The sequence below is a fragment of the Lissotriton vulgaris genome, chromosome 2_2 (assembly GCF_964263255.1).
Source record: "Lissotriton vulgaris chromosome 2_2, aLisVul1.2, whole genome shotgun sequence".
Taxonomy (NCBI): Eukaryota; Metazoa; Chordata; class Amphibia; order Caudata; family Salamandridae; genus Lissotriton; species Lissotriton vulgaris.
In genome coordinates this window covers 191,046,909-191,069,424 of record NC_141688.1, presented here as the reverse complement: position 1 = coordinate 191,069,424, position 22,516 = coordinate 191,046,909, and the positions used below count along the sequence as shown (strand labels likewise).

At 47.9% G+C, this 22,516-nt stretch overlaps 1 protein-coding gene across 1 annotated transcript in view; it reads left to right on the top strand.

The window, feature by feature from the left end:
- The first annotated feature begins 6,324 nt into the window (after nucleotides 1-6,324).
- The window catches only part of SLC6A5 (solute carrier family 6 member 5), a 281,258-nt gene continuing 265,066 nt past the window's right edge, over nucleotides 6,325-22,516 (top strand). The window contains exons 1-3 of the mRNA XM_086959506.1: nucleotides 6,325-6,559; nucleotides 11,783-12,229; nucleotides 21,277-21,412. Of these exons, the coding sequence (XP_086815632.1) occupies nucleotides 6,557-6,559; nucleotides 11,783-12,229; nucleotides 21,277-21,412 (586 nt within the window). The 5' untranslated portion in view covers nucleotides 6,325-6,556. The remainder of the gene's footprint in view (nucleotides 6,560-11,782; nucleotides 12,230-21,276; nucleotides 21,413-22,516) is intronic.

Genomic DNA, 22,516 nt, shown 5'->3' with positions numbered 1-22,516 from the left:
GTATTATTTGTGGGGTATGTGCTGTGTAAATGAATCAACAAGAGAGGCAGGGTCAAAAAGACACTCTTATACCCCTAAAGATACTTATACAAATCAACAAAAGAGTGACTAGAAAGGTCAAAGTACAAAAAAAGAAACAGGTAAAAGGTAGTGAAATCATGAATTGAAGAGATTACTACCAGCTAGGCCAGAGTGATAGACCCAAAAGGACAGTACTGAAGTGGGTTATACGTGCACAGAAAAAAGGACCCTCAGGCACCAACTGAAAGTTGGTTGCCAGTTGTCTTCATTGGGTTCTTGTTTGGAAAATTATATCCAACAGTGATAAGAAAGTGATTTAAAAGGAGTACGGGCTACTCCCCAAACCTTTTTAATGAAGGGGTAGCTCTGACTCTGTTAAAAACAGTGAAGAAAGACGGACAGAGAGGAAATTAGTTTGAACAAAAATGTCCTATACAAATTAAATATACAAAAATAGGTCGACATGTTTCTGCTATCTTGAGCCAAGATTCAGCTCAGCATTCATCAGGACCAAGATAAACCTCACCTTATCGATGACGCACGCTAAGGCATCACTGGTAAAGAAAAAGGCGGGATAATAATAACAATTACAAACTTGAATGTATTTGGTGCATAGGGACTTCTTCATGTGTCCCATGCATTTGGTGAATGATACAGAATCTGCAATACACAAAACAGGAAAAAACTGTAAGACACTCACCAATTAGAGTATACATTGGCTGTAAAAAAGTTTGCTGTAAAAGTGCATATAATTTATAAACCCACTTGTACCCCGCGAAAACATTTGTTTTTTTGAGACATTTACAAAAAGAAAACTAAACTCCAAACTCACTTACACAGTGGTCGAATTCAGTCAGCCAGTATGACAATGATACATTTAGAAAACGTTCACAAAATACACCATTTCAACTTGGCAGTGTTGATAACCAAACAATATTCTGCACGGTAGTGAACTCCTATGGCGTCAGTTCTCAATTATGAATATTAGGCCAAAAGGAGTATCAAAATAAATGATTGAATAAGTGCCTGTTTCTGATAAATAAATATATAAAATACACCACCCATCACGTAAGGAAGAATTTTAAGAAAGTACACTCACTCGTGCGAGCGATATGAAAAGCCTCTTAGGCTCGTGGCGGGGGGTTATCTTCACGCCAGGAGCATCTGAATGGGAATAAGAGGCTGAGTCAGGCAGGTAACAAACAAACACGTACTTTGTGTAGTTTCTCGGACAAAGTCCGAGTCGCGCAAATAGGGGGCTGTCGGGACTAAGCAAGCGGCATACGCTGCGGAGTTAAGAAATTTCGCAGTATCGTTTAAGACTTACTTGCGTCCCGGCGACTCCCCTCCAAAGCACCTAACTCGTCCACAGCCACGGCCTGAATACCAAGAGGCCGGTGGAAAGTGGTCGGTTAAGTCAAAACGTGACCGACGTGACCTGATCACGTGACTATTGCTCCCTTCAGTAATGTTAAAGGAGCCGTGCTGATTTGGATACGTAACCGGCCTTTCCCTTTTAATTGTAATGAAAAGGCAAAATACAAAAGAATAATGTGGAGAATAATGGTTTAGATGTTTTACCATGAATTTATTTGGGTCATGTTATCTGTCATTTCTGAACAGAACTAGATGAGTATTTATGTCAGCAACATGCCGTCTTAATTCCTAACCGGTTGTAGTAGTAGACAGTGATTTTAGGAAATGACATTTGATATAGATAGAGGCTAAAGGCAAAGCCGTTCATTATGTCATCTGACCTCATTAGTCCAAACAAATCATTATAGGATGGGAAACCCCAAGCCCCCAAACAGAGCATTAGAGGATGAGATGCCACCAAACATTTAAGCATCAGGGTCGAAGTCTATGAGGGAATAAAAGGAAGACTTAACCGTCGCATTACTGTACCCCAGGGAATCGCATCTTTAAGTCCTTGGGTGTGTGTGGACAAACGGTATATCCACCTTTGTTCCTTCTCAAAGATGTTCTTTTCACTGCTCTGGCTCAGTTGCTTAATCACTGTCCATCTAACATCATTAGGACAGTGGCCAAATTCTAAAAAGTGGGCAGTTAGTTTTGTGGTGTTCTTACGACATCTCACATTGCTGCGATGCTCCCCAATGCGCATTTTTATTTTCCTCGTCGTCATCCCTACATATCTTAAGTTGCAGGGACAACTGACGAGGTAAATAACATTGCTCAGATTGCAATTTGTGTGTCCGCTGAGATGCTAAACTTTGCCCTCCTCTAGGTCTAATGTCTTGGTGGCAGTAGTGAGATGGCAGACACTACACCCTCCACACGGGTAGTGGCCATTGACAGAAGGAAGACCCCAAGTTGTAAGTACATTGTTTTCCTGGATTGCGGGGGTCATTCTTGGCCGGGTGTGAACGAGAGCATCTTGAAGACTCCTTTCTCGTTTGTGCTGTGTATTCTGGTATGTGTCAGACTGTTTTGTGTCTATGCTGTGGGTACAGGTAAGGCACATGTGTGTTTGTGGTCTGCCTCTATCTGTGCAGTTTTTCCATGTCCGGTTTCTGTCTGTACACTGCGTCAGACCGTGTAGTCCATGCGTCCATGCATGGTCTGTGTGTGTTTATATATGCGCGTGCCTGCACACTGTGCGGGTCTGTATATCCTGAATCTGGCCCGAGTGCCCGCAGTGTCTGCGCCACGCGCGTGATGGGTCTCTGGATGTGTGGTGCGTCCGTGTGTGCCCACCATACACCTGCCGGCGCTCTCTTCGGGTTCACTCTCCCCTCCGTACCCCGGAAGCCGCATGCAGACAGCCCGCAGTGACTGCTGAGTGTGTAATCACCGCTTGTCGCTTTTAATTCCGAGCTTGTATTTAAAGGTACGTCTACAGCCCGGGGCGGCCTGTGTACGGCGCACCGCGGTGCATCGGATCCCGGGGCCTGAACAGATTGTTCGACAATCTGACATATGTTTCAATTTCTGACGGACGCGTTCCTAATCCCGCCAAATCCCGCCCTCTGACTACAGAGCACTCGCTGCAGGCCTGGTGCAGCGGCGTGGCGGCTGGAAACACGCGGGGCTCGCGTCTGTGATGAGGGAGGTGTTACAAGCGCCAGGCGGGTCTCAGACCCACCCACCCTGGCCTTTTAAAGAAGGGGTCGTTTACTTTTATTAAAGCGCTGCGCCGTCCGTGCACAGCATGGCAATATCGTAATTATCCCTGTGTGTGAGAGCGTGCCTGTGAAGGCACGCCAACAATGTATAAAAAGGCATTTATGATATAAACGCGATATGTGTATGTGTGTGTGTATATATATATATATATATATATATATATATATATATATATATATATGCCGAAACGTCATGCAACCGACAGGCGAATAAAGATTTGAATGCCGCAAATTTGGTCCGTGCTTGGTGTATCTGTGCCTGCTGTGATTGCTACGCGCGGAGTATACTTTGGTTTTAGATATATATATTTATGCACACACACGCACACACACACTATATAACCGCCAACACACACTGTTATACTTATATTGTATGCATTTATTATTGTGTGTCGCACATATAATGTCTATTCAAATATAGAATGTATGCGAATTTGCTTTTTCGGTTCCTATGCATATTCGAAGATTTACACATGTGCATATGTTTGAGAGACTGCGTGCGTGATTTCATTGAACATGACGTGGCGCAATAAAAGACATTATTGGGAATAATTACACCAATAACCCAGGACTGTCACGTTTTTAATGCAGTGCAAAGGTCATGGTGAACTATATTATCAGTGTACGTCAGTTCGAGTGACAAACGACTGATTGTTCCCTCACAGATTCCGCTTGATTGCTTCAAACAGGAAAACAACCGTAAAGCGGCAAGAATTAGAAAGGCGCTATATATTTGTTAGAATACACTAATCCACGGACTGTAAATGAGTTTTCATCTCACTTCAAGGATTCACCCTTTCTGGTTGGGTGCATACCTTTGTTAATAGCTACGGCCCATGAAAAGTGTCATAGCATTAGCCCTATAGCAGATGCAAGGTAGGCATGCGTGACCGGATGGAGGGAGGAAATAAAGCAGGGTCTGAGAGAACTGCGTCACGACGTTTACCAGTCGACAGTCTATCCCTGACGCAGAGAGCTCTGCGGCCGAAACCCACGCTCCCATGGGGCTGCGCCTGACGTCATCCACGCTCGCGTCCAGGGACGTCTCTGACGTCATATCCGCCACCCCCAAAAGAAGCATGGCGACGGAGAGCGTTTCTCTTAATTCACGGGTGTGTTTAAGTGGCGGGGACTCCCCACACAAAGAGAAGAGGAAGGCACTAAGTGAAAGGCTAGAGTCAAAACTAAATAATACACGTCCGGCGCCTGCCCTCCTGAAAACTGGGACCTGCCGCTGTAACGATGTTTTTAAAATCTCTTATTTCAAATGTCTAACCAGGCGAAAGGGTGGCCAGCGGTTTGAAGAGAACAGAGATAGTTTAAACTACTGACCACTCATAAAAGTGCCTGTTTATTGAACTGCTATTGGACGCTGGTTGAGGGTGCTGTCCGTCGTTATGAAAATGTGCATGCCTCCACGCACTCTTCAAAGCACTGAGCAGTGTTGCTGGTGCAAAGATACCTAGGTGTGTGTATGTGTGTTTGTATGTATATATATATATATATATATATATATATATATATATATATATATATATATATATATATATATATATATATATATTCGATATCTATCTATATATTTGCAAATACACACACATATTTATCTATATCCTTTGTGCATGTTTGTTCACATACTACACCATAGTATATTTACACCAGCAACACTGCTTTGAGTAGTTTGTGAAAACAAGCAAATTCACAAAACACACACACATACATATATGCATATAAATCTGTACACATACATGTGTGTGTATGTATGTATATATATACATATGTATGTATATATATATACATATGTATATATATACATACATATGTATATATATATATATACATAAATATGTATATATATATATATATATCGAATCCAACCTGTTGCCGGCGGCAGCCGTCAGCCAGCACACACAAGTACACAGACTACTCCAATAATCTCCGCAAGCCAGGCTTCGATTTCAAAAGATATTTATTTACCGATCAAATGGTAAAAGGTGGCGCCAGTCATCAGACGCGTTTCGGACTTACGTCCTTGCTCACTGATGAGCGAGTGAAATGGAGGTCCACAATATATACAAAGTAAGTGCAAATGTAATTCGCGCCAAAACCAGAAAACAAAACATAGTTGGTGGACTAAAAAATAAAGTCATATACCAAGCCCTAAATGGTGGGCGCCATTTTGTAACGGTATCTGGTGGGGCTATACATGCATGCTTAGACCATCAAGTGCATTGGTATTCAACATTGTTGTAGTTACATCGAGTAAAGTAAATCATGTCATAAAAATTAATGAAATAATATTAACATATGTACATGACAGAGGAGGGCATTGTGGCACATTTCCCTGATATGCGCGGGCAATACATATATATATATATATATATATATATACCTACTGTGAATGCTGTAGCGGCTGCTGTTTAACACTTCGCGGTATCTCATATGTGCGTGCGCAGTTGCTATTGATACTATACAATAATATTTAAATAAAAGCGTATATATATGTATATACTTATATACATTTTGAGATGTAATTCTTTCATGGCGCTTCACTGCCACTAAAGCTGCTGGCTTGAATGCGCTCGCCCGACTATTAATAGTGTTAGCATTGTGAGAGAAACATACATTCTTATGTAATTAAAAAATAAAAGGGAAAAAAACATGCTGACGAATTAAAAGAAGGCTGCATGTCTACATGGACAAATATCTGTGCGGTATACATACACTAATTATGTTCTGAAAACGTGTATTCCACGTAATGTGGTTTAGTAAAATAAGAAAAAAAAGTCCTTGCGTGCGCATGCACTTTATGTCAATCTAAATGCAGCTTTGAAAGCGCTGAAAATACATTAAATGGTGTCTAAATATAGCGCCTTCCTTTAAAGGTGTTCTTTCTCTGGGTCAGTGAATTACTACACACTAATGACAGTGACAATCCCCCAGACTATCCCCTCCTCCCCCCCAAATAAGGATGGAAAAAAACTGACGTGAATCTGATGACGGTGTAGGCGCTAGCCCAGCGTCCCCGCCCCCTTCCACTACCAAGGATGGGGGGGCAGAGCGCCACCTTCCCGGAGCCTCAATCGGTAAGCAGCCGCCTGTGAGTCACTCAGCTCCCCCCGCCCCCGCCTGAGTGACAGCTCGCAAGGACCCGATCTCTCGCTGCTGTACCTTTAAAAATCTGAATTGGAGGGGGCATGATTTATCAAACTCCCATTATCAAGAAAATGTCAAGCCAAGGGCACCTTGCTCTGCGCTGACGCAAAGCCCATCTTTCCCAAGGAGCTATAGAAAGCTTGGTTCCTGTCGGAGCCGACCCCACTGCATCGGCGCTTTAAGACGGCGCTGCTTTTTTAACTGCGACGAGCCCAGCTGTCTTCGACCCGAGCATGGTGAGTGCCTGCCCGCGCGGTGCGTGCCTGTAACTTAGAGCACGTGCACGCACCGCTAAAGCGCCTCTGTCTTCTTAATGCGGCGAAACTTTAAACCGGTGTCCTGTGTCCCTTTAAACGCTTTATAGCTAATATAATCCCTGTGTGGAGAGCCCTTGTGTGTGCGCGCTGTACACGGTGCAGGGACGTAGATAAACTTCGAGTATAACTGGTGTATGTATGCGGGGGCGTGGGTGGGGTGGGGGCGATGGGGGCAGTGATGGGATATATACTTAAACCGCTTTATAGACGATGTTTGGGTCTCACGCGCCCTTTCAGGTGAGCTGACAATTCTAGGGGAACGTAAACCGACCCTACAGCTGGTGTGTGTACGGGGCAGTGGGGTGATATAAGTCAACCGCTGTATAGATACTGTGTGTGCCTCAGCCTTTTCGGGTGGACTGTGCAGGGGCGTCGGTAAAATAAGCGTATTACTGGTGTCTGTGTGCGGGGGCGTGGGGTGAGAGATATCAATAAGGCGCTTTATAGATGATTTCCGTGTCTCATGCGCACTTTCGGGTGAGCGCCGACCACTGTGGGGGGACGTAGATACACCGAGAGAAAAGATGGTGAGTGTGTGGGCGCATGCAAGGGGGTTAGGTAACCCCATATGGGCTGGAATGTAGGTGAGTAGCTTTAGACGTGGTTTGTGTGTGTGGTGTTGGAATATAGGCAAAGCGCTTTATAGATTGTGCAGGTGTGTAGAAGGGAGCCCTTTCGGGTAGCTTTCTCCACTTGTGTAGTAATGTAGACAAACCGCTGTAGTAAAAAACGTGCGTGTCTGTGAGCATTGACCGCCGTGATGGAATGTCAATAAAATGCTGCTGGATGCGATAGTCCTCGTGGCTGACCGCCACCCATTCTGCTGCAGCGTAGCTTTGCACATTATTATGAGTGTGTATTCCAGTTGGGCACGGTAGGTATTTACAGAGCACGGCAAACCGGTTTATGGATCTTGTATTTGGGGGACTCTGTGTAGGGGTAACCGGCGTCCTTGGGAGGGGTTTATAGAGGAGGTATGTGTGTTCCTAGAGGGGCTTTCCTGGCACTGTGAGAGGAGGGTGCTGTCAACGGTGCTGGGGTGAAAATTAGACCGGTTCATAGACGTGTGGTGATTGAGAGGCTCTCTGGGCGTTGGGTGAGACGAGTGAGGCGCACGGTGCCGGAGTGGCCCGAGTTCGTAGGGGGCCACGGGCTCTCGGGGAACTGAGCGAGGAGGGTGCTGTCCACGGTGCTGGAGTGAATTAGACCGGTTCTTAGGCGTTGGATTCTAGAGAGGCTCTCGGGGCGTGAGCGAGGAGGGTGCTGTCCACGGTGCTGGAGTGAATTAGACCGGTTCTTAGGCGCTGGGTGCTCTAGAGAGGCTCTCCAGGCGTGGGCGGGATAGTGCTGTCCACGGTGCTGGAGTGGAAGTGAAACCGGTTCATAGATAACGCGTGTTCGTAGAGGCCAGTGGCTCTCGTGGCACTGAGCGAGGTGAGTGCTGTCCACGGTGCTGGAGTGAAACTTAGACCGGTTCTTAGGCGCTGGGTGTTCTAGAGAGGCTCTCGGGGCGTGGGCGAGATTAGTGCTGTCCACGGTGCTGGAGTGGAAGTGAAACCGGTTCATAGATAACGCGAGTTCATACAGGCCAGAGGCTCTCGTGGCACTGAGCGAGGTGAGTGCTGCTGTCCACGGTGCTGGAGTGAAAGTTAGACCGGTTCGTAGGCGCTGGGTGTTCCAGAGAGGCTTTCGAGGTGTGAGCAAGGTGAGTGCTGTCCACTGTGCTGGAGTGGAAGCGAAACCGGTTCATAGATGGCACGAGTTCGCAGAGGAACTCTCGTTGCACCCAGCGAGGCGAGAGCTGTCCGGAGTGCTGACATGGAAGTTAAACCGGTTCAGAGATGGTGTGTAGTGTAGAGGGCCCCGCCGGGCGTCTGCCAGGTTCTACTGTTCACACCACGATGAAAAGAGGCTTTCGGTAGGAGCGGACACGGGAGTTAATAATGCGCTGCTCCCCAAGGAGACCACATGCAGGTTAAATCGAATTAAAGTGAATGTGTCTAGGAGCTGTCAAAGTACTGATAGGGGTTAATGCTGTCTGAGGTTATGACATGTGGGTTCAACCGATCTATAGATGCTTTGCCCTAGAGCTTTCCTTGGCGCAGATGGCGGTGTGCGCTGTCCGTGGTGCTGAAGCAAACCCCGAACGATTGGACAGATCTGAAATGGAAACGGTCCCATTTCGCACAGTCTTATACTAGTATCAATGCTTCGGAGACCTGCATTTTTATAAGATAAGTGACAAGAAAAGGCAGAAGAGTGACATGGATATGACCAGGATCACACAGTTTAGTTGTGCAGATTATATCACTCACCGCTATCTGAGACATCTTGGCCTTTGGCCCATCTCTTCACAAGGTGATGTGATGGTGAACCTGGCATTGGGTTCTTTGTGCTTCTACATGTATGACCATGGATTGTGAAATAGTTGTTCATCTCATCACGAAGGGGTAAATAGAAGAAACTGGTGAACGGAACACGTTTCAGGTTTGGTTTTCATTGACTGGGGACGGTGGGGCCCGAAGCAGGGCGAGGACTCACGCATTGACGATATATGTCGGCGATCGGGCATTGATTTTTTTTCTACACTGCGCCGTATTTTTCCAGCACACGTGTATGTTTCTTTTTTTTCAAACCATTTTTTTTAGGATTTGTACTGATTTTAAACACGTGTATGTTTCTATGGGTATTGCGCCGCTTTCTGTTTTGTCGCACGGCTGCAGGAGATTTTTAGGCGTAATGAAGCCTTCGGAATAAATAGACAATGGGCGGAGGCACGTGTTTTGCAATAGTGAACGCGGTGCTAAACTTCGGTGAGCTCTGTTCGCCAGCACCAGTTCCATCTTTGTTACTGCTCGGGGGCTGCAGCGCCCGAGGTCTGTGCGGGAGAGAGCTCGGGCTGAGGCATCTCACGCGCGCCAGGCAGCTTGTCTACTGCCTATAAAACAGGCGCTGCGCCGAGCTGAATGACAGAAGGGAAATGGGGCGTAAAATTAAAGAATCTTCCGACAATGGAGCGAGGAGAGCGGGCCTCCTCCGGGCGTGATGTGAAACCCAACCAGGCTGGGGGAGGACGAGCCGGGGCAGCAGCCGTGCGGCAGCCTGTCCTGCGGGGGTGGTGGGCTCGGAGGGGGAGGAGGTGTGTGTGGGTGTGTGCGTGTTTCTATGTGTGTGTGTTACACTACATATACTTAATGTGTGTGTCACTCGTGTGTTTTTGTGTTGTTTTGAGGAAGCATAATCTATCTATCTATCTATCTATCTATCTATCTATCTATCTATCTATCTATCTATCTATCTATCTATCTATCTATCCATTGCATTTGTTTTCTGTTCATTCTTCTACCCCACCAGTCATATGTCTATGTGTTGCACCATTTCGGTTTTGCAACATTATTTATATCTGCGTTTCTATTTTTTTATGTCAATTTCAATAGTATACGTTCATCCATCCACCCACCCACCCAACCACCCACCAATCCATCCATCCATCCATCCATCCATCCTGACCTACCCACTATTTCTTTTATAGACCTGTCATCCTTCCCATTATTTCTCCTACAGTCATCAGTCATCAATCCATGCATCCATCTTAACCAACCTACTACAGCTTCATCAGCCTCCCGTCAATTTCCCATTACTATCGTTTCTTACGTGAATTTTACTCTTCGGCGCATCCCTACTCCCTGCAGCCTTCCCCTCCCTATCCTCTGTCCACCTCTCCTCTGCCCTCCTCGCTACCCCTGTGACCAATGGATCAATTAATCGATCCCTGATTCATCAGTTAATCGATTTCTAATGCAACATTTAATCGGGCCCTGATGCATCAATTAATAGGGCCCTCTAAACCTGTACCCGACCGTATGTACACGCGTGCTCATTTGTGTATGTACGTGTGCTGCTTTTTTGTGTTTGCATCAATGTCTAGGTGTGAAGAGCAGGGTGTGATCTCATGGAGGGCGCCTCACCTTGTTGGTGACGGTCCTCTGGCCACAAGAAGGGATTTCCCTACCTCTCTTTTCTTCCACAAAACCCTCAGTTCGGGATTTAGACTAGTCCGTGTGTGGGAGTAGGTTTGTACATGCACATATATGACTATACGTTTACCTGAATGGGTTCGAACAATAAGACACAGTACCCCACCGAGAGGTGCTATAAAGTTAGTTTACCCGTGGTGTTAGACCCATGCTTTTACTACACTACAAAGTGTACATATGTGCTCACTGTGTGTACCCATGTGTTATTTGTATACATGAGTGTATGTACATGTATCTGAATGCATGTATTTTGAGTATGTGTCTTTTTCTGTGTATCGATGTGTATGTATATAGGTAAATATGTATGTGAGTATTGTGTGTTTAGTTTTATATGCATGCGCAATGTATGTGTGCATATTGTGTGTGTATTTCTATAATCATGCATGTGTGCCCGTCCGCGTGTACTTACGCACAGGGCCTCTGGAATTACATGCAGGGCTGATTATATTTCTGCAGCTACAAAGGCAAATTACGCGGTGTAATGTATTACATTCTGTGAGAGCATTGCTTAAATTATTTTATTTGCACTCATGTTAAGTTATTGGGCAAAGGTTTCACGTCATTAGTACCAGTTTCACACCAAAACACATCAATAAGCACCTGAAAGTGAGCAATCGACCTTTGCGTAGCACCCGCCACAGCGCTGCAACACAGGGCACCACTTTTTAAGCAACTTTACATCCGTTTAAAATAGACACTCTTTTTTTCTTAAAACATGAAGATTATGCAGCAGGTAAAGCATTCTATTGCCCATGCAGCAAACGGAATCTCATCATTCCTGTTCCATTTTACAGGTTGTTTTGACATATTATGTCTTGTTCTAAAGCGCCTTGTTCTGAAAGATAGTGCTTGTTACGTATCATTTATTTTTCTAAAGCGATTTGTTGTGAAAGAAAGTGGTTGTTATATATTATTTATTTTAATAGAGCGCCTTGTTCTGAAAGGTAGCGCTTGTGCTGAACATGCAGCGGGCCCATGCTGGTGAACTGCTGTGTGTGTCGGTTGTGTGTACCAGGCAGCTCCGGTCTGTCTGAAACTCTCCCACATGTCAGCTCTTCTCACCCCTCAACGGGCCGCGCGCCCTCCTTTCTCTCTCTACTTGCAGGACTACCAGCGAGACATGCCCAAGCAGACGCTCAACAGCCCCGAGGCCGTGGCTCCAGGGCAGATTGGGGGTGCGGCGGTCCCCAGGAGCAGCCCGGACCATGAGCGGCACCAGGCCCCGCTGCCCCCCGCAGCCCCCGTGCCCAGACCCGCTGCCAACGAGAGCAAGGCCTGCCCGGGGGAGGAGGCGAAGAAGACCCAGACCCCCCGCAAGGACTCCATGGAGATCTACCCGCTGAAGAGCGCGCCCCCTACCGAGAGCAACGGGCAGAGCAACGCGCTGCACTGCCGGATCATGCCCCTGCAGGGCGCCGGCGGCGAGGCCAGCCTGGGCACCGGACTGCTGGAGCACAACGACGCCCGGGGCGGCTGGGTCACGCTGAGCCAGAGCACCGTGGTGCTGGGCACGGACGGTGCCACCTCCGTGCTGCCCGGCGACGTCAACGGGGTGAGTGCTGCCCAAGGGGGGTGTGTGCGCACGTGTGGGAGTGGATGCACGCGAGTGTGTGGGGCGGAAGGCTCTATTGCCCTAGTGCACACACACACACGAGTGGGTTCAATGGCTGCCACTTATTTGAAGTGCCTGCGTTTGGTACACACTTTAAAGAATAACTGAGTTTAGAATTCACTGTTTCAAAGTGAGAGGTGTAGAAACTGATTGCAAGTTACCTTGGTTAGCAAAATCGGAACTGCGCCTTTCCTTATCACTGGGAAACACCAATTCCAGTGTTTAATATTTTTAATAAGGTGTTGATTGGTTTTGGCGGTCAAAAGTGAGGAATGCCCCACCACACAAATACCTCTTGTTAAAGAAAACTGTAAGCAGCGCATCCTGTGTCCCCCGGGAGTCCCAGACTGCCAGTGAGGTGTCTGTAATAGTTGCCGCCGCCGGCTTCCTTGTCACTTTCAAATGTTCTTTGAGTACAGGCATCCTGACACAGAGCAATCACACTCACATGCATCCGATTATTTGAGCAAACGGTAAGGGCTCGTCTAATCTGCTTCGCCCCAGGCACATGGCTGGGCCTGCTAGGGAGTCTGGGCAAAATTGATGCCATGGGAGGGCAACCTTGCTTAATTCTCATGTGTTGGGCTTTGTGTACGTGGCATCGGTTCTCTGTTTCCGTTTTATTTCTTCTGTGGGAGAACAGGGTGAGCAGAACATGTATTTCAAGTGCTCCAAGGTGGGTGTGCTCAGGCCAGTACCCCACCGGATTCCGTGTGACCTTGGTATGGAGTCCGTGTGACCTTGGTCTGGAGTCCGTGTGACCTTGGTATGCGCGGTGTGCCGTTGTGCATAGTTTCCCCAAAAATGACACGTGTTACCCCGCCTAGGCACAGGGCCATCCGGGCATCTGTGCTGATGGGAAAGATCGCCGGGCCTTGGGCAGGCCAGTCGAAGGCGGTTGTCTTCAGGCCCGTCATTGCTGAAGCGCACGAATTAGTTCAGCGTTAACATTTTCTATACTTTAATAATTTCCTTTGGAATACATGAAACCACCCGTGCCAGGGACTCAGGGTGGGCATGGGAGCAGAAGTGGATGTGTGCCAAGTTGACGTCCCCACAGTGTGACTTTGATCAAAACAATTTGTATCTCTAGGTCTCACGTCGTGGGTATGTGTGATATGTAAATAGAAATGATGCAGTGTGATGTCTAGCACTGCCGTCATTATGGCCCGGATGACGCGTGCGTTGTCAGATTCTAATGTGTGTGATGTGAGGTCATGCTACTGGGGTATGCCGAGTTTCAGGGTCATCACCACATCCCGCCAATTTTACACAGGTGCATTTCATGTAGGCCAAGCTTGCCAAAATAATTGGGAAAATGTACAATCAATTCTGATACATGCGGAATTATCTGCTTAAGCACCACATTCCTCATTGTGCGCCCCTTTTTCTAAGCCATAACTTGACATAGGAGGCACTGAAGTAGGCGTTTAGCAGGCACAGTAAATAAGCCACCACAGTCTATCCTACTTGTAACGGGGCCTGGGTGTTTCGGCCACGCCCCCGTCACAGCCAGGTTTGCGAACTCTAGCCTCGGCCATGCACGAGGGCTCCGGTAGCAGAGTGGCCGGCACTCCGGATACCCCTGCGATCACGAGGGTCAGGAGTGGACGCTTTATCGAGTCCAATACAAACACAAAGAGATTCTTAAAGGGCCAGAGGCCTCTATGGGACACAGAAAGCTTGTCTCACATTCACATGCTGTTTGAGTAAGTCTACTCAAATTCATTAGACTCTTGAAGATGTGGCCTTATGTGCAGGACAATTATTTTTGGCATTACATCTTAATACCGTTAGTATATTTTTATACTTCGCTCCTGGTGCCCAGATTTTGCAGCTAGTGTATCCTGTAAAAAAACATAAGTTTGGTTCCCTGTAAGAGCAGCTTGTACCCTGTAGTGAAGCAGGAGAACTTGTATCCTGTATAAAAACAGAGCTGGTTGTGCCCTTTAAAAACATACCAGTTTATGCCCTGTACAAAATAGGGCAGCTTGTACCCTGTACAACACAGGGGAGCTTGTACCCTGTATAAAACATGGCAGCATGTACCCTGTAAAACACCGGGTAGCTTGTGCTCTTTGAAAACAGAGCAACTTGTGCCCTGTAAAGCAGAGCAGCTTGTACCCTGTAAAAACAGATCAGCTTGTGCCATGTAAAACAGAGCAGCCTGTACCCTGTAAAAACAGAGCAGCTTGTGTCCTGTAATGCAGAGCAGCTTGTGCCCTGTAAAGCAGAGCAGCTTGTGCCCTGTAAAGCAGAGCAGCTTGTGCCCTGTAAAGCAGAGCAGCTTGTGCCCTGTAAAAACAGATCAGCTTGTGCCCTGTAAAAGTAAAACAGAGCAGCTTGTACCCTGTAAAAACAGAGCAGCTTGTACCCTGTAAAAACAGAGCAGCTTATGCCCTGTAATACAGAGCATCTTGTGCCCTGTAAAGCAGAGCAGCTTGTACCCTGTAAAAACAGAGCAGCTTGTGCACTGTAAAATAGAGCAGCTTGTGCCCTGTAAAGCAGAGCAACTTGTACCCTGTAATACAGAGCATCTTGTGCCCTGTAAAGCAGAGCAGCTTGTACCCTGTAAAAACAGAGTAGCTTGTGCACTGTAAAATAGAGCAGCTTGTACCCTGTAAAAACAGAGCAGCTTGTGCCCTGTAAAAACAGAGCAGCTTGTGCCCTGTAATACAGAGCAGCTTGTGCCCTGTAAAGCAGAGCAGCTTGTACCCTGTAAGAACAGAGCAGCGTGTACCCTGTAAGAACAGAGCAGCTTGTCCCTTGTAAAACAGAGCAGCTTGTACCCTGTAGTAAAGCAGGACAGCTTGTAGCCGATAATAAAAAGGTGACTGACCCTCGACCTCCCCCCTCCGCCCCCCTTACCATGATGTCATAATTGGGCAGGTGCTCTGTTGAGCGAGCTTTGGCATTGGTGCTGTTTAAGGTGGCGAGCTGGCTCAGTGGGATAATGCCACGTGAATGCACACACGTGAGCAATTCCAGTGTGCGCTCTCCTTTTAAATACAAGTGCAGTCACGTGAGTAAATAATACATTTTTCTTTTTTTTAACTATCACCTGGGAATTTAAAAAAAAAGGTCAAAGGATGGGCCGATCCACTCTCCCATCCCCAGGGTTTTTAAACTGAATGTCACTCTGAGGCGGGGCCTGGGGCTGCTTGATATTAAAGGATAAAATACGCTGCCCCGGAGCACCTTAAAAAGAATTCATCAGAATCCCAGATTCTAATAGAAGGACAGGTCTACGGCCTTATGACGCCCAGACCGCAGGTCTTTCGGATGCCTCGGGGATTCCACAACATCACAACGAGAAAACTAGGGGGCCGGGCAGTGACGTCTTAAGACAACGTGCACGTCGCATGAAGGATGGATGACGTGCTGGATGAAGACTGGATAGGAAAGCAGACTGGATGAATGCTTGATAATGGATGGAATGGGGGATGGATGGATGTTAGGGTGGATGGATGGATGGATATATTGAATCGAATAAGAAGGACAGGGGACAAATGGAATTAACATTGCCTACTGAATGAATGGATGAATATTAGAGATTGAGCTGGGTATGAGGAGAGGGAGAGAGAGAGAGAGAGGAATAATGGATGGATGGCTGGGTAGGTGGATGAGTGAATGGATGGATAGATGGAGTGGCCAGAGAGCAGACAGAGTGGATGTATATTGCTTATTGGCTATGCGGATGTTTTTTGTAGTTTGGACAAAAGGGTACCAGATGTGCTGGCGGGTTGGTGCTGCTTATTGACATCTAGATTGATACTGTAGAAAGAGCAGGCCAACTGTCTGGATGAACAGATGGATGGATGGAAAGACGGACGGACGGACGAATAGATGGATGGATTTATGGATGTACTGATGGATGGTCGGATGGATGGACGGACGGATGTTTGCTCGGGTAGATAGGGTAAATTGTCTTTACTGCCTACAGAACAACACATTGGATCGATCCTACATATTGCATACATGGTTGGATGGATGAACTGATGGTGTGAGGGATAGATGTTGTTGATTGAACAGCTGGTCAGGCAGAATGGGTAAAGCATACAGGGTGAATGAATGTATGATAGATTGGTAGAAATTACAGAATGGCTGAGCAGACATGCTCGACTACGGTTTGTATGGGTGCATGGGTGGATATTGCAGGCTGGGTGGAATATGACAGAAAGATTCGGCTTGCCTGTACCGCGTCTCCGCTCTGAGGTCAGGCGCCTCGAGGAGGCTCGGCGGCGGTGGGCGCTGTAAGGTGATGAGACACGTGTCTACGTCAGTAATAAAGGACCGGACCACGCCCAGCTAACGGGGCACGAGTGACTCTTCTCGTGGCCAGTCACTCATGAGAACGCCGAGGGAGCGTCACTCACTTGCACCTGAAGCTTTGTTTTCTTGTTCAGTTAAACCAGCCAGCGCCTGGAGGTCGTTCCCTTTTCATTTTGAGTGATACTCGCCCATTGCCTCTCGCTTCTCCATTTAGTAACAACGTCCTCACTTCCTTGTCACTCAGGTGCGGCGTCGGCTGTCTCACCTTCCCTGTGTTTACTCTTATACGGTCAGCGCATCCGCGTACTGAGTCTCTCGGTTTGTTCCTCACTCTCTCGCCCCAGCTATCCACTCACTTCCTTACACGGCCCATGCTCACTCGCAGACACGCTCGCTAACCTCATGTACTTAATCACTGATTTGCCCACTCACGCAGTCATACACTCACTCCTTCACTCGCTTACCCAGTCGCTTACCTAGCTGACTCACCATGCCCTCACTCACTCTCAGTCGGTAGCTCCATTAGGCAAACCACTCACTAATCTGAAAACAATCATCGGACGATTTTACAGAGAGCGCCTCTGCAGTTCGGTTCGGGTGTCTGAGCTACATTTGACGGGAAGGAGGCGCCGTCTCCCCCTCCCCGCTCCCACCCCCTCCCAAGGGACCTGACAGTCTGAGATAATTAGTGCCCGGTGCAGTTTCACCCAGATTACTGGTCCGGCACCGCGTTTTGGCCCCTGGCAGCATCTCACACAACTCAGTGCCCTGGCCCGCCCGCGCAATGCACTGGCACTGCCCCGCCTCACCCCGTGCCCAGCCACCGGCTCAGCTCAGCCGGTGCCCCCGTACCTTCTCACCACAGTCAGGGCCCTCGCACCATCTCACCCAACTGTGTCCAGTTTCATCTAAGCCATCTCTATGCCAACTCAGTGCCCTGAGAATCAGCGCCCTCGTACCGTTGAACTTCACGCAGTGCCATAACACCGCCCGTTCCACTCACTGCCCCGGCATCGTCTTGCCCCACGCACTGCCCTGACTCCGCCCGAACCCATCGAGTGCCCCGGACCCTCCACGCCAAACTCAGTACCCTGGCACCAGCTGAGCCCACTCGGTACCTGGAACCGGCTCACCACACTGAGTGCCCCGGCAGCGACCCAACCCGCGCAGGACCCTGACACCGTATCAGCCCGTTCAGGACCCTGGCACCGTATCAGCCCGTTCAGGACCCTGGCACAGTATCAGCCGGCTCTGTACCCTGGCACCGTATCAGCCCAATCAGTACCCTGGCACCGCATTAGCCCACTCAGTACCCTGGCACCGTATCAGTCCCCTCAGTATGCCGGACCAGCACAATCCACTGAATGCCCGGGCATTTTCTGGGCTACCTTGTACCCTGGCCCCGGCTCAGCCCACCGAGTGCCCTGTCTTCGCTCTACCACAGTCAGTGCCCTGGGACGATTCAGCCCACTGAGAGCTCCGGGCCAGCCCGCTCAGTCCCCTGGCACCGGCTCCCGAGGGCCCCGGCGCTGCAGCGCCCCGTGAGTGTGTTTTCCATCGGGGCGGAGTCACCTTGGACTCTGCGCCACAATCCTAAAGGACCCTGTGTTCCGGTGGACGGTCCTGTGGGCAGCGGTCTTCGGCTGCCAGCCGGTCCGTCCCGGGCCCATGCAGGCCGCGCTGAATGTCCGCATCGGTGCTGCCCCCTCCCTTGTTTGTCACGGAGGAGACGGGGCCGTATCTCAGAGCGGATCGTTTTCTGTAATAGGACCTGCTCGGGGCGTGCCCACCCCGCAATCTGTGCAACTGCGGGCCGGGGCCATTACCACTACCCATCAAACAGAAAGAGGCGCACCGGGGGCACACGCCGTGACGTCACGCCGACCACTCGTTTACGTCCATTGACCATGACACTGTGCTCCCAGAGGTTGCACCACGCTCCTTGCATCCACACGCAGGAACCTGGCAGTAGTAACACGTTAGAGTCGAGTAGCTCACCGGGTTGATGCAAGTGCCGCAGACATTGTTTTTAACCCTATTGGCCACGAAGCACCAATGTGGGCGCTAGCACAACAAATCAATGCACAAGCCGATTATACTATTTTGCAATGCTGCGTAAAAGCCGTAGCACATTTTCTCTTCACACTCCGACATCCTTCTAACCGCCAGTGACCGCATAAAGAAAAACACATATTCATCTGGGCCCGTGCCCGAATCAGTTGTAGTTATAATTCAAATGCACACTCTTTGCAGCCACATTAACCTGTTATGTGTAATATATGCTTCATTTGAGGCTGAGAAGGGCAGTCCTCTTTCGATGCCTGTCCCAGATTAGACACGGAGCGCGTGCTCACATTTACATTCCGTTGTCCCGCTTCAAACAAGCACGCGTACAAACTGCGTCTACGTGAGAAGCGACCATTCCAGCAGAGCGGCTCCTTTGATAAACATCTGCCTCGCACTCTACATATTTTCAGTTCGTTTGTCATAAAACTGTTAATAATAAGTTTATTAATTACTAAAGAGCGCCACGTTTCTGTTTTCGTAGCGCCATGTGATGTTTACTGCGTTCTAGCAACTAGCTGCGAATCAGAAAGACGCTCACATCCTCCTAGAGTTTGAGGGGAGGTAAACTCGCGCAAAAACGAACCCGCTGATTCAGCGGCTGTGGCGAAGCGCTCATGAGTTGCGTCAGAGGGGCGGGGCCTCCCTGGGCGGATTGCGCGCTGCCCACTGCTGAAGTATGTTACCTCACCTGCTGCCCCTACGCAATTCCTATCCAGTGAAAAAAGTCCGCCAGCTGGAAGATCACGGAATGGGGAAAAATACAGAAACGTCAACAGGACAATTGGTGTCAGTCAGATCATGCATGGGCAAGACGGCGCAAAATAGCGCCCCGTATCCCGCCTTTTGGCGCTACCAGCAAACGAATCTGGGAAAACAGGCACCGCAATTACAAGAAGCGGCAAATCCCAGCGACTACCAAATAGGGCCGGAGTACTCTCCAGCACGGTAACTTGTCGCACTCCTCGAACTAACAAGAGGAAGCGAACCCCCAAACACAGCCACAGCCCGCTGCCTGGATATAAATAAATGAGAGCGTCGGGATAAGGGCAGAAACACGCAAGCCGCCTCTTAAGTTACTTTAAATATATATCTTTGTATGCGCCGAACATAAGTTCTCAATAAACGAACAATGGTTCTGCTACCGGTACCGCTAGAAATTTCTGATTATAACATATTTATATTAGACTCATTGAATGGGTCTCATACTCATATTTTAAATCAGAAATTTCTTACGGTAGAGGTAGCAGAACCATTGTTCGTTTATTGCATTATCCCCAGGTTATGTTTACATACTGGGTAACCCCATTGATATAAATGGAATATAAGCCCTCAGCTGTTCGTGGCAGATAAAGCACTTCTCGCGAGTAAAAGACAGTATTCTGAGTGCACTGTCCAAAAATGTGACTTTTGCTAATAGCCATGAAGACGTGAGAAGGACGCTAGCGCAAGGCAGGCATACAATTGTGGAGAGATACCTTGGAAATATATAGCGCCTGATGCCGCCGTGTCAAGTAGGATTCCTCCAGGTGTAACCAACACGTAATAATGCATCGATTCTAGTTCTATTGTGGGCGCTACGAAACACTGACACATGCCACGATGTTGTATGTAATACAGTCAAGTGTGTCATAGCCACCAAGACCACTATTGGTTATTTCACCTCAAGTGCTCCGAACACAGAAAAACAAGTTCACAACTACAATTGAATGTCAATAGTCAATTCCTTTTTGTAGAGCCGGACATTATTGCCCCGTTATGGGTTTTCAAGGCGCTGGTGGCAGTCTGGGACATTAAGTTAAGAGTCACGTGATGCGGAGCTGAGCTCCCGCCAGCATTGGGGTTCGAGCTGCGAAACCAGCTCTCTGGATTCAGCCGCTCTGGCCCCTGCTCCACACCTCCCCCTCAATTCATTCCAATTATTATTTTTTGGAATCCCGCAGTGCGATGTTGTATTTAAATATCTCCTAAATAATTTTGTGAACACATTCGATTCGTGGCTTTATGGAACAAAACATGGATAGTGCAAATTTTTTTTTGCGGCTTCAGGCACAGTACAGGTCTTCCGTTTCTGTAGAAGGCCCTGCGTTGACCCCGTACCCACTTGGAGTATGCAGCGCTCGGTTTAATAACAGGTGTTATTACGTGTAATAATATCCACCAGCAAAACATAACGTGACATATTTAACCATACTAGCAACTCATAGTCGCATTAAATCACAACGTAACGTAACAAGAGCACATACATGATATAACATAACAAAATGTGTATTTTACCTGAACATCATAACCAGACATAAAATAAGAACACGCGATCACACCATACTCCAACTCACCACTGAATCTCACAACGAATTGTCCTTTTCAGGTCGTTATCCATCCATCTTCCTGTAGTGACAACTTGCCGTGAACCCGCCTCCCCACAATAATTGTGAAACGAACATTTGTAAATGGGTCGGATGCTTGTTGCACCTTTGACCCATTTCCTCTCGTGTCATTGGTTGTCGTTGTTTATGTAGACTGGTTCTGATTGGACCGATTGCCTTTGCTTGTCATTGGATGGTTGGAGTACCCCTTCGCGCGGCGTCCACTGGTTGGACCGCGTGCCCATGAAAGTGCCTGATGATTCTTTTGTTTCCGTTTCTTCTCAGGATGACGATGGCGACGAGAACAAAGCCCGGGGCAACTGGTCGTCCAAGCTGGACTTCATCCTGTCCATGGTGGGCTACGCCGTGGGGCTGGGCAACGTCTGGAGGTTCCCTTACCTGGCCTTCAAGAACGGGGGAGGTAGGTGTCCAAGGTGATCCGCCTGCGCGGAGGCTACAGGCCTACATGACGTACGGTAGCCCACCGTAGCTCACCGTAGTAAAAGGCAGCAGCAACATACATAACATAGTACCACATAACACAGCACGACATAACTTAACATAACACAACTTAACACAGCATAGCCTAGCAAGAATGTATTCAGTAGAACGATTTAACATGTAACATATATAAACATGACTTACAATAATGGCCAACAAAGCACAGCATAACTTAACACTACATAACAAAACATGACACCCCTCACAGTGACTCAAATAGCTAAAAGCCTTAAACACTGACCCCTGAGTGAAGCAGCCAGTGCATGTGTGTGTGTGTGACCCAGTACCATGCATTTTTAGTGCACCCAGTGTTTCACACTTTCTACACTAACTAAATGAGAATGTGTGCAGTCCAAATTATACCACAGTGTAGGATTATGTAATGGACCATAATATATCATTCAATAATTAAAAATACCTTTACATTGGACAGGAACTAGCACGACGTAATGTGTTATAAATGTAAATGTATAGGCATTTATATAGCGCACTACTTACCCGGAGGGTCCCAAGGCGCTTCGACCGCTGCGAAACCCTTCCTGGCTTCCCTGAGAGATGGTCCCTTAATGGGTATCTCCAGGGTGAGACCAGGCATCCCCGGCGGTCTGGTGGGGCCGTTAGTGAAGATGAGGCAAGCTAATGCCCAGAGTTGCAGAGTGTGATCGCTGATCACATGGCCTTATACCATCATATGCCATATCATATACCATTGCATATATTACCCATCACATCTAGATTATGTGGTATTACAGCAACATCCTTTTTCACACAATTGTGGATTTTTCACGCTTCGCAGCTAATTCAGAATTTGCAGCATTATTTGCAGAATTGGACAAAATAGTTGTTTCTATTCACTAAGGGTAATTTGGTTGTTACAGCCGGTTGGCTGGATGAGTGCAGGGGAGTGGGGAGTTACGCTTTCCCTAGGCTAGTTGGCCAACCCCGCACGTGCACAATGGTGCCAGTAAACGGCACACAACTGGAAGGGCTCCTTATGGAGAAAATATACAGAGCGTACAGTAGT